This window comes from Orycteropus afer, unplaced genomic scaffold (assembly GCF_000298275.1).
Source record: "Orycteropus afer afer isolate SDZICR_OR568_19922 unplaced genomic scaffold, OryAfe1.0 scaffold00052, whole genome shotgun sequence".
In the NCBI taxonomy this organism is placed as follows: Eukaryota; Metazoa; Chordata; class Mammalia; order Tubulidentata; family Orycteropodidae; genus Orycteropus; species Orycteropus afer.
In genome coordinates, this window is record NW_006921639.1 from 5,412,450 (window position 1) to 5,424,685 (window position 12,236).

At 40.1% G+C, this 12,236-nt stretch overlaps 1 protein-coding gene across 1 annotated transcript in view; it reads right to left on the reverse strand.

Moving 5' to 3' along the window:
• MSMB (microseminoprotein beta) overlaps positions 1–12,236 on the reverse strand; it is a 28,538-nt gene that overhangs the window by 7,963 nt on the left and 8,339 nt on the right. Inside the window, exons 2-3 of the mRNA XM_007938688.1 lie at positions 8,598–8,688; positions 6,928–7,033 (exon numbers count right to left, since the gene is read on the reverse strand). Coding sequence (XP_007936879.1) covers positions 6,928–7,033; positions 8,598–8,688 — 197 coding nt within the window. The remainder of the gene's footprint in view (positions 1–6,927; positions 7,034–8,597; positions 8,689–12,236) is intronic.

Here is a 12,236-nt window from a genome sequence, read left to right on the forward strand (position 1 = left end):
TAGTGTGTTATGCCAATTGAGTTTGATGTGTCCTATGACTATGGTCCCAATCCTACCAGTTCAACTACTTGCTCCCTCTGGGTAGCTGGCTGTGACCAAGAAGTGACTACAGCCTTGTCCCTTGTCAGCTCTGCTATACACCTAGAAATTCTTACAGATCATACCAATACACTTATAGGACCATTGCTCCAACCCTATACATGATCCTGGGTACACTCCCTGCTTCATAGACATACCTAATAGTTCAACTTGTCTACCTATCTATCTGTTTTTTGGTGATTTTTTTGATTGTCGTTTTTGTCTAACTGTGTGAGAGACAGCAACCATGACCATATGACCCAACCATATCCACATCTCCTACAGCCCCACCTATTGTGTGAGGCCACTATTTCCTTCTGCACAAATTGGCCAAAGATACATGACAGCCAATAAGAGCCTGACTCACCCTTAACTGCTCTTCACAAACAGTTGACAGAGATCTGTGCAGCTACTCTCATTCTCTATCACATCCACCAGAAGACAGGTGGTAAGTGCATAAGTGTTGCTAATTGGTGAATATAGGACCACAGTATTCTGCTTTCTCAGATACATCCAAAAAAAAAAAAAAAAAAAAAAAATTGGGGGAAAACCCCCCAAAAAAAAACCCAAAAAAAAAAAAAAAACTTGGGTGAATCACTCCAACATACAATCACCAATTAAATATAAATAGAAACATGTCACAATGTCTCAGAGACAACAGATCATCACAATACACACACACACACACACACACACACAAAACCAAGATAAAGCAGTAGAAACAAGGGACCAGGTTGCAGACCCAGAACACATCCCTGAGGAAGAAGCAGCATTGGAACTCCCTGATAAGGAATTCAAAAGAATTCTATTTGGGTACCTTAAATAGATTGAGAGACAGATCAAGGAAAATACTGACAAGGAAAACACTGACAAAAATAAGGAAAGCACAGACAAAACCCTTGAACAATTTCAGAAGACAATACAAGAACAAAATGACAAAATAAATGAAAAATTAGAAATAATACAAAATCTACAGATATAAATCCAGAAGATTAATACTAAATTTTAAGAAATAGATAACACATTTAAAGAGCAAAGGAGTAAAATTGAATCAATGGAACGCAGAATTAGTAAGACTGAAGACAAATACCTCTTTGGAAAAGGATCAATCAGAAAAAAAATCAAAACAAAATGAAGAAAGCCTAAGGTTCACATGGGATACCAGCAAAAGGAATAACCAACGTGTAATTGGAATCCTACAGCAGGAATAGAAAAATAAAACCCCTGAGAAAATTGTCCAAAATTTGTTGGAAGAGAATTTCCCTGATATAACAAAAGAGGATAATGTATCCATTCAGGAAGTCCAACGAACCCCAAACAGGATAGATCCCAAAAGAAAATCACCAAAACATATCATCATCAAACTCACTGACACCCAAGACAAAGAAAGAATATTGAAAGCAGCACGGGAAAAACAAAAAATTACCTACAAAGGGCAACCAACCAATAAGACTAAACTCTGATTTCTCAGCAGACACAATGAATGCAAGAAGGCAATGGAATCATATATATAAAACCCTGAAAAAGAAAATTTTCCAACCAAGAATTTTATACCCAGCAAAATTGTCCCTCAAATATGATGGTGAAATTAGGATATTTCCAGATAACCAGAAATTAAGGGAATTTTTTAAAACAAGACAACCTTACAAGAGATGCTAAAGGGAGTCCTTTGGACAGAGAACCAATAATAGCAAACAACAAGCAACCATTAACACACATGATAAAATTATCCAGAAACCAATCCAGTTATGGACATATCCAAAGTAAAATGAGCTTTCAAGATTGTAAATGGGGAACCAGAGACATCAATTGGCAAATGAGGACAACTGCAAACCAAAAACAGGGGAAAAATTGTATAGTTAGAGAACTTCTAAATGGTGAGGAAGTCAGGACAATTGCAAGATAGAATGGACTGTTCTAAACTCGGGGAGAAAGTTATAAATCACAGGGCAACCTCAAAGAAAAATGATAAACCTTCACATCACAATAAAAAAAGAGGACTGCTAAAGGGGCAAGGAGGACACATCTTCTGACTTCCCCTAACCCCACAAGAGGAAGACAGAATCAACATCAGTAGCACAAGGCCTATTCCTGTGAGGCCAGACATGCTGCCTCCCTCCAGCCCTTCCACCAACCCTGACACCAACTGTTCCTTCCACAGCACTCACCACCTTTCTGCTGAGTTCAATAATTCACTGCAGTGGCCATACAGAACTCACAGATTATGGGGTTTATTAGGGAAGCACCAGGCTACAATTCAAGTTCAGGAAAAATGTCCAGTCTCTCTCAGCCCACCGTCTCTCAGCCAACAGTCTCTCTCAGCAACTCTCCCAGCAATGCATGTCTCTCAGTGCCTCTCTCAGCAATGCATGTCTCTTGCACCTCTTTCCCAGCAGCACATGTCTCTCAGGAGCATGTATCTCTCAGGAGCACATTTCTCTCAGGAGCACATTTCTCTCAGCAACACATCTTTCTCAGCCAGCAGTCAGAGAGAGACTTCTGCTTCTAGGAGGCCTCCTTTTGAGCCTGCCAGAGTGGCCAAACTAACCAATCATAACATCAGAATTATAAGCACCTGAGAGAAAGCAAACTTCCCAGAACATTGCTTTGTGCCACTCTCAACAGAAATACCCCAGGAGCTCCTCAGTTGCTCATAGCAAATTACACCACGGAGTTTACAAAGACTTATGGCTAGAAAAGCCATACCAGGTTATTTACTACACAAGCACAAATACTTAGCAAATACTAAAACAACAGCAATGAAGTAAATGATAACACATTTCATAAACAAAATGAGCTCAGCACAGAAAATTATATGGAACAAAGAAATCAGCAACACCACACACACACACAAAAAAAAAAAACACATAACAAAATGACAGAAACTAATTCATACTTCTAAATAATTACTCTGAATGTCAATGGATTAAATGCATCACTCAATAGACAGGGAGTTGCAGAATGGATAAGAGAACATGAGTCATAAATATGAGTCTACAAGAGACACACCTCAGAGACAAAGATGAAAATAGACTAAAAATCAAAGGTTGGAAAAAGATATATCAAGCAAATGGCAAGAAAAAAGAACAGGTATGGCAATACTATTTTCTGATCAAATCAACTTTAAGACAAAAACCACCATAAGAGACAAGGAAGGACATTATATAATAATTAAAGAATCCATTGAACAAGAAGACATAACTGTAATAAATATCTATGCACCCAATGAAACAGCTTCAATGTACAAAAATCAGACTTTAACAGAATTGAAAAGACAAACAGATGACTCCATAGTCACAGACTTTAATATACCACTTTTAAGGAAAGATAAAACTGGAAAGAAACTCAACAAAGATGCAGAAGTGAACAATACAATCTACCAACTTGACCTTATAGACATCTACAGAGCACTTCACCCAACAACAGCACAATATACATTCTTTTCCAGTGTACATGGAACATTCTCCAGATAGACCATATGTTAGGCCACAAAGCAAGCCTCAATACATTTAAAAACATTGAAGTACTGCAAATCATCTTCTCAGGTCACAATACTGTAAATCAGTTGTAGAAATCAACAATAGGAAGATGAACAGAAAAAGAGCAAACACATGAAAACTGTATAACACCCTCCTTAAAAATGACTGAGTAACAGAAGAAATATAAAATGAAATTAAAAAGCTCCTTAAATCAAACAAGAATGAAAACAAAACTGCCAAAGGGGCAAGGAGGCCACATCTTCTGATTTCCTCTAACCCCACAAGAGGAAGACAGAATCACTATCAGTAGCCCAAGGCCTATGACTGTGAGGCCAGACATGCTGCCTCCCTCCAGACCTTTCACCAACCCAGACACAAACTGTTCCTCCCACAGTACTTACCTCCTCTCTGCTGGGTTCAATAATTTGCTGCAGTGTCCACACAGAACTCACAGATTATGGGGTTTATTAGGGAAGTAATAGGCTACAATTCAAGTTCAGGAACATGTTTAGTCTCTCAGCCGACAGTCTCTCTCAGTCTCTTTCCCAGCAGTGCATGTCTCTCATCCAGCAGTGAGAGATTTCTTCTGCCTCTAGGAGGGCTCTTTTTAAGCCTGGCAGAGTGGCCAAACCAACCAACCCCAACATCAGAAATCTATACACCTGAGAGAGAGCGAACTTCCCTGAAAATTACTTCTTGCTGCTCCCAACAAAAATACCCCAGGTGGATAACTTTAACAATCAGGAGCTGCTTAGTTGCTAACAGCCAATTCCACCACAGCGTTTACAAAGACTTATGGCTAGAAAAGCCATACGGCTAGAAAAGCCGTGCTATGTAATATACTACACTTCAGGCCAACCCTTGGCTTTTCTAGCCATTATCCCTTTTATACTTCAAAAATTAACATCCCCTTCACCATCAAGTTAAGAATAACCACACCCATGAAAGTGTGTAAGCCAGCCACTTCATGCCTTTATCTTCCCCCATTTTAGATAGTCAATTTCTAATTTGCCCATTCCTATCAAACCAGTACTCTGAGGAGACAAGCATGTTCTTTTCTCTGGAGAATCTGGAAACTTTGGGCATCTGAATCCATAGACAAGCAAAGTCCAGCCCAGCACAAGCCATCAAATTGCAGCAACTTGACACTAGCTCAGTGTCAAACAACTTCCTCTTTGTTTGGTCAGGTTCTTGTCAGCTCAGCCCTAGCCATCCCAGCTAGGTCATGGGTTCCAGCTGCCAAGTTTGGGATGTGCAATAGGAAGTCACACTCTTCCCTTCACTTCAGACCGGCCAGCACCTCTTCTCATATCCTCAGTCCTCAGGGACTATTTCAATGCCCATAGGCTCACAACTCCTTGCACTCAGGGAACATCTAGCTAAATTGGCATAACATAATACACAAAAATATTCTTCCACATCCTACTTTGGTGAGTAGCAACTGGAATCTTAAAAGCTTGCAAGTGGCCACCTAGACACAATGATGTGTCTCTCGTTGTCCAGAGAAAAGAAGAACAAAGGAAACCAAAGATGCATGGAAACAATTAGTCCAAGGGACTACTAGGCCATGTAATCCTCAGCCTGTATGACCATGAGGCCAGAAGAACTAGATGGTGCTGGGGTACCACTGTCAACCACTTGCAGGGGTATCTGTGTAGGAGATCCTGGAGAGAGCAGGAGAACAATGTGGAACAAACCTCAATATCATTAAAAAAAAAAGACCATATTTGCTGGTCTGATAGACCCTGGTGAAACTATGGCCCCTGGCTGTCTTTCGGGTCTGGAATTGAACTCACTCTTGTGGCTTCCAGCCAAATAACTGACAGGCATACAGGCTGAACATTTACATCAGGTAGATACACTCCTCATAGAGATCAATCATGGGAGAACAGAAGGGCAGTGTATGTACAGGGAGACAGCTCAGGGGGCAGGAGTTCATTTCTGTTCTTTAAAGACACCCACTTGCGGTATTTTTGTTTTGTTTTGTTTTGTTTCATGGCTATAATAGATAACTTTCCTGTCTTCAAAAAGCCATTTGAATATGTTGTTGTTACTGTTATGTGCCAGTCGAGTAGGACGCGACTCATAGCGACCCCTCCTTGGGTTTCCGAGGCGGTATCACTATGGAAGTAGATTGCCCAACCATCTTCCCAGGAGTGAGTGGCTGGTGGGTTTGTACCGCCAGCCTTCTGGTTAGCTCTAGGCACTACACTACTAGAGCACCTCATTTGAATATGTTGTTTTTGTTGTTATGTGCCCTCCAGTCATATCTGACTCATAGCGACCCCTCCTTGGGTTTCCGAGGCAGTATCACTACGGAAGTAGATTGCCCCATCTTCCTTCCAAAGAGTGGCTGGTGGGTTTGAACCGCCAGCCTTCTGGTTAGCAGTCAAGGTGCCTTAGGCACTATGCTACCAGAGCTCCCCATTTGAATATGTTGTTGTTTGTTGTTGTTATATGCCGTGGAGTCAGCCCCGACTCATAGCGACCCCTCCTTGGGTTTCCGAGGCAGTATCACTACGGAAGTAGGATTGCCCAACCTTTCTTCCAAGGAGTGGCTGGTGGGTTTGAACCACCAGCCTTCTGGTTAGCAGTCAAGTGCTTATCCACTATGCTACCAGAGCTCCATTTGAATATAGGTATATAATAATATAGGTATTCATCCAGTTTCAAAAGCAACTTGAAAGAAGTAAGACTGAAAATTAAATCCTCTGGGATCATGAAGGAGGCAATGGCTATTTCTCAGAGAGCAGCCCCACAGCAGTCATGTTTCCTGTTCTGGCTACCTAGTGCCGTCTGACAGGAAACATACAACAAATGGGATGGCCTTAACAAACAGGAGTTTATTCTTACAATTTGGAGGCTTTAAGTCCAAGTTCAAGGTGCCAGGCTCTAGGGGCTAGGTGAAAGCCCCTCAACCATGGGGTCTAGCTCTGCCTCTTGCTCCCAGCCCACTGGAGCTAGAGGCGTTACTTCACTCAGATGGCTGCTGGCTGCTGAGGCTAAGAAGCCCCAAGGTTGACAAGTCAAAAGGCACAGTCCTGATGTTACCAAACCATGCAGCAGGCCACTAACTTAAGTCCCTAGGCCGGCAGAGCATGGCAGGCTGCTGAGCAATGACACGGCTACATGCTGGGTCCAAGTGTGCCATAGGCTAGAGACCATTTCCAAGTCTTCTTCCTGTATATAAATACAGGAAGCAGACCACATACCCAAAGGCAGCTACTCAGCTGCTCATAGTAGATTCCACCATGGAGCTGATTACCAGTCTCTTCATGGGAAATACTACATCCAGCTGCCCAGCCACTCAACCAGGCCTAGCCAAGTTGACACACAAACATAACCACCACATCCCCCTCTTGGGACTCACGTGTTGCAACAATGAATTCCATTTTCCAAGCAAGAACACTGCTCACAGTTCTTAGTCTTCCACTTCGAGTTTACCTGGTGGGTTACTCCACTGAGATCCTTGCATTCTAAAATGATACATATGACATCTTCAGTAGAGTTTCCAAACCATGCAATGGGAACAAGGTTTGTCAAGACTTGGAGGCCACCTGTCTGGTGGCATAGTGCCTAAGGCATTTGACTGCTAACTAGAAGGCTGGTTGTTCAAAACCAGCAGCCACTACTCGGAAGGAAGATTGGGCAACCTACTTCCGTAGAGATATCGCCTCAGAAACCTGAGGAGGGGGTCACTATGAGTCAGAATCAACTAGAAGGCAGTGAGTTTGGTTTTTGGGTTTTTTTTTTTTTTTTTTTTTTTTGCACCCTTCCCAAACAGTGAGACTCTTGTATTTTAAAAGTGCTTCTGTGTTTACCCGTGACTATATTCCAGTACTGTCCAGTTCATGCAGGTGATAATTTTTTCCTACAGAAAGCTTTACTCTTTCAAGATTTTATTTCAGAACAGACATTTCAACAACAACAAAAAAAAAAGCCCTTCTTAGTAATCAGGTCACTATTATAAGCTTATGGCGAATTTGATGCCATATTTTTTCCCGATGGATTATCTCTAGATAAATGTTTCATTTCTCCACCTTCCTTTGGGTTGGAAAAGTGCTTCTCAACTATGGCTGCATGTGTGAAGCACCTTGGATATTAATTTTTTTTTTTTAAGTTAGGCCCCTCCATAAGGTCCAGAAATGGTGATGAGGGAGAACAGATTATCCATTTTTACATATATTCATACAGACTGAGATTACCTACTTGACAATATCTCATAAATAGACCATTATGACTCCTCTCTCTTTCTTGGTCTCAGTTTCTATATTTTTAGAAGCTCCAAATTTTGACCAAGTAAGTCAAATGTTCAACCAAAATGAAACCACTGCTTTAGATCCTTGATGGTCAAGCTATGGTGAAGTATCAGCAGCATAAGCATCACCTGGGGCCATGTGGCTGCGTGCCCTCAAGTAGATTCTGACTCTGAGACCCATAGGCAGAATAGAACTGCCTCATAGGGTTTTCTAGGCTGCAGTCTTTACGGAAACAGATTGCCACATTTTTCTCCCACAGAGTGGCTGGTGGATTTGAACTGCTGGCCTTTTGGTCAGCAGTCCAACACTTAACTACTGCATTACAAGAACTCTTTGGGGCCACATTAGACATTAGACATGTGAGATTCTTCTCATACCCACTAAATCAGAATCTGCATTTTGACAAGATTCCCAGGTGATGTGTGTGTAGATTAAAGTTTGCAAAGTATTGCTTTGAAGCAATCAGTGTTTCAAAACATTGGCTGTACATGAGAGTTATTTGGGAGCTTTTAAATGTGTGAATCCTACCCAAGAGATTCTTCTTTACCTGGTCTTGGATGGGGCCTGAATATTGCTAAGTTTCCAAAACTCTGCAGGTAAGCTTCATACAGCTAATCTTGAGAACTATTGTTTTATATAAATGGAAAATCGAAGTTCTCATGTTACTCAACATTCTTCTCATGCAGATTCAAGGCTTTCATCTACCAACAGGGTCACAACTGCTAGTCTGCCAGAACATCATAAACACTGAAAAACCAGTACTTACCAGTGGTTGATTCACCTGGAATGTTCTCAATGGGTATGAAATAGCACTGGGCATGGCAGAAAGTCACAAAAGTGGCAAACACCACGAGGCTACACAGGAGAGCATTCTGCAATGTAAAGAAAGGGCAGGGATGGAAAAGGAATGAATTCAGACAGTAAATGTTGACTGCCACGTACAAGAAGCCCTGCTGGGCTCTGGAAGGTAGTTATAAAGTGGAGCTTCTACCCTCAGGTAATGTAGCAAGGGGAACAAGGGTAACCTACATAAATTACAAATATAAACTATCAAAAGAGCTATAGACATGGGCCAAAACTCAAAGCAATAATGACAGTATGCTATTTTATTCCATAGGTGGTTCTGAGACCTCTTGTGGGATGGTGAATTTTAGCTTCTTTGCAGAATATGCAGAGTTTAATGGACTAGGAGCTCTGGTGGGGTAGTGCCTAAGGCATTTGACTGCTAACCAGAAGGCTGTCAGTTCAAACCCACTAGCCACTCCTAGGAAGGAAGACTGGGCAATCTACTTCCACAGAGATACCACCTCAGAAACCCAAGGAGGGGTTGCTATGAGTTGGGACCAACTGGATTGCAGTGAGGTGTTTTTTTTTTTTTTTTGGTTTAAAGGACTAGGATGGGGGAGTTGAAGAGAGTTTCATGAAAATAATATAATATTAACAGGAATACGAATCACAAGAAATGTCAGAGCTGTGACTAGAATTATCCGGTTAGGGCCAGGTTGTGAATACAAACTATGAGGCTTAAAACTTCATTCTCCCAGGATAAAGAATCTTTGATGACTACATGAATATCAATTAATCTAGGGTGAAACTGGATCTGTAGGGCAACAAAAAGTAGCAAGTTGCTCTGTCATCTTTTGGAGATGAGAAAGCTAAAGAAGAAACAAACCTTAATGTGGGGTTTCCAGGAATCCTTTAAAAACACCTAGTACTGTAAAATGTCTAAAATTAATTGTTACATGCTACTTGAAATGATATGCTAGTGATATAAGAATGGAAAGACAAATACATGGAATAAAATAGAAAATCCAGGAAGTAAATTTATAAATATTTATAAAAGTTAATTATAAGATAATTTTGGTCTTTGAAATCTGTAAAGAGTGATTACTCAATAAATAGTATTAGAACAAGTGGTGGACTATTTGGGGAGGAAACAAAGCTAGTTTCCAACTTTACTCCCCCAATACAATAAATTCTAAAAGAATGTAAGGGTTACATTTTTATAATGATATTATAAAATAATCAAAGAAAATACAGGAAAAAATTTATCTTATTCTAGACATAATAGAAAAAGAAATAGATTTTAGTATATAATTTATAAATGAAAATAAACTTTATAAAACCATATATAAAATTTAAGAGCAATTCCCAAAGTTTCTACATGAAAAGGAAAAATCTCCTAGCAGAAAAATGACAAAAGAAAGTGGCAATCCACAGACACAGATAGAAATGATAAACTGTTGAAAAATTCAACTTACTGACAGTTAAAGAAATAAAATATCTAGATAAAATAGAATAATAATGGGATGGCAAAATAATTATTTAGCTTATGATACCCAGAGGGAAATAAAAACATACATGGGAGGCGATATGCACAAGGACGGTATGTATATGTTGCAATAATTTTTTTTTTAAAGTTGGAAAATAATGTTTTAATAGGAAATCACAAGGCTAAAGACGGAAGGAACTTCATGTAAACAGTACTCTAGTAATCAAACTTGTTTCTTATGCCTGACTGGTTAATGACTCTGTAATTGTTCTACGTTGTTATTTATTTATTTATTTATAATTGTGATTTGGGTGAAAGTTTACAGAGCAAACTCACTTTCCATACAGCAGTTCACGTGCACTTTGTCTCATGACATTGACTACAATTTACCACAATGCAACAGCTCCCCTCCCACTTCTTCCCCATAGTTACCTCTTCCCTGTGTCCTTCCCTCTATGCACTCCCACCCCCTGAGCTATGTCCCTGTGTATACACAGCCCTTCAATTCTCCCATGATTGTTCTCTCCAAGGAGTGTATCTACCACCTCATATGCCTGTCTTTTGTTTGTCTGGAAGTCACAGGTGTGGGTTCAATTCCAGACCTGAAGGGCAGCTATGAGCCATAGTCTCAGTGGTTCCATCAGGCTCTATCAGACCAGCAAACTTGGTCCCTCTTTTTTTTTTTTCAAATGATTTTGAGTTTTGTTTCACATTGTTCTCCCACTCTATGCAGAATCTCCTACATAGATCCCCCTCCAAATGGTTGACAGTGGTAGCCAGGCACCATTTAGTTCTTCTGGTCTCAGTCGTATAGGCTGAGGATCGCATGGTGTACCAGTTGCTTGCACTGATTGTTTCCGTGAATCTTTGGTTTTCTTCATTCTTCTTTGCTCTGGATGAAGAGAGAGCCATGTTGCATCTAGAGGGCTGCTTGTTGCAATAATTTTTATGGAGGGCAATTTTATAGTATGTAGCAAAATCCTGTTAGTTTGTGGTACTATGGTGACTTGTGTGTTACTCTGATGCTGAAAGCCATTCTGGAAGGTATTTCAAAATAGCAGTAGGGTCACTCTGGTGGACAGGTTTCAGTAGAGCTTTCAGACTAAGACCAACAAAGAAGAAAGGCCTGATGATCTACTTCCAAATATTAGCCAGTAAAACCCTATGGATCACAACAGAATATTGTCTGCTATAGTGCTGGAAGATGAGACCTCTTAGTTAGGAAGCACTCAAATATACAGTGGCTGCAACAACGGACTCAAACATACAAAGATGGTGCAGGACTAGTCAAAATTTCTTTCATGGGGTCACTGTGAAGTAGAGCCAACTCAACAGCAATTAACAACAGGGAAATCCTTAAAAATATTTACAACATTTGACTTCACCTTTTTACTTCTAAGACTTACCCTAAGAAGATTGACAGAGAGATGGAGATAACTTCTCTACAATGATGCTTATTGCAGTGGGAGAATGGAAATAGACTAAATGTCCAACAGGCACTGGTGAGAACATTGTAACTCAGAGAAAAACTATTAAAGTGACAGTAGGAGAATATGAAATGACATGTGCAAATGATCACTATGTATCACTAAGTGAATAGCCCCCAAAATCCAAACTAGGTATCATAGAATTGATTCCAACACCTGGTAACCCCATGTGTATCAGAGTAGAACTATGCTCCATAGGGTTTTCAATGCCTTTCAGTGACCTTTCAGAAGTAGATTGCCAGGTGTTTCTTCTGAGATACATAAACAGGTTATAAAACAGTTTGTGCTGTGTGATTCCTATGATTAAAAAGATACAGAAATAGAGACACTTAGAAACAGATTGAAGGCTATGTACTAAATTTTAACAACAGTTATTTTGAGTGGTGGGATTCTGAGAACATTCTTGTATGAGCTTTTCCTCTTATTTTCTAAATTGTTTACAATGGAATCCATTAGTTTTATACAGAAAGAATGAATCAATTTTCAAAAAATCCCAAACTCAATACATGAAAATAATTTAAGAAGGATATAGAAGCCAAGAAATGTCACAGATATGACAGAAAGATCACTTCACTTCCATTTAGTTCATATTTAGTCCATAGCATGCCTTGTGGCTGCACCTGCTCTCTCTCTCTCTCTCTCTCTCTCTCTCTCTCTCTCT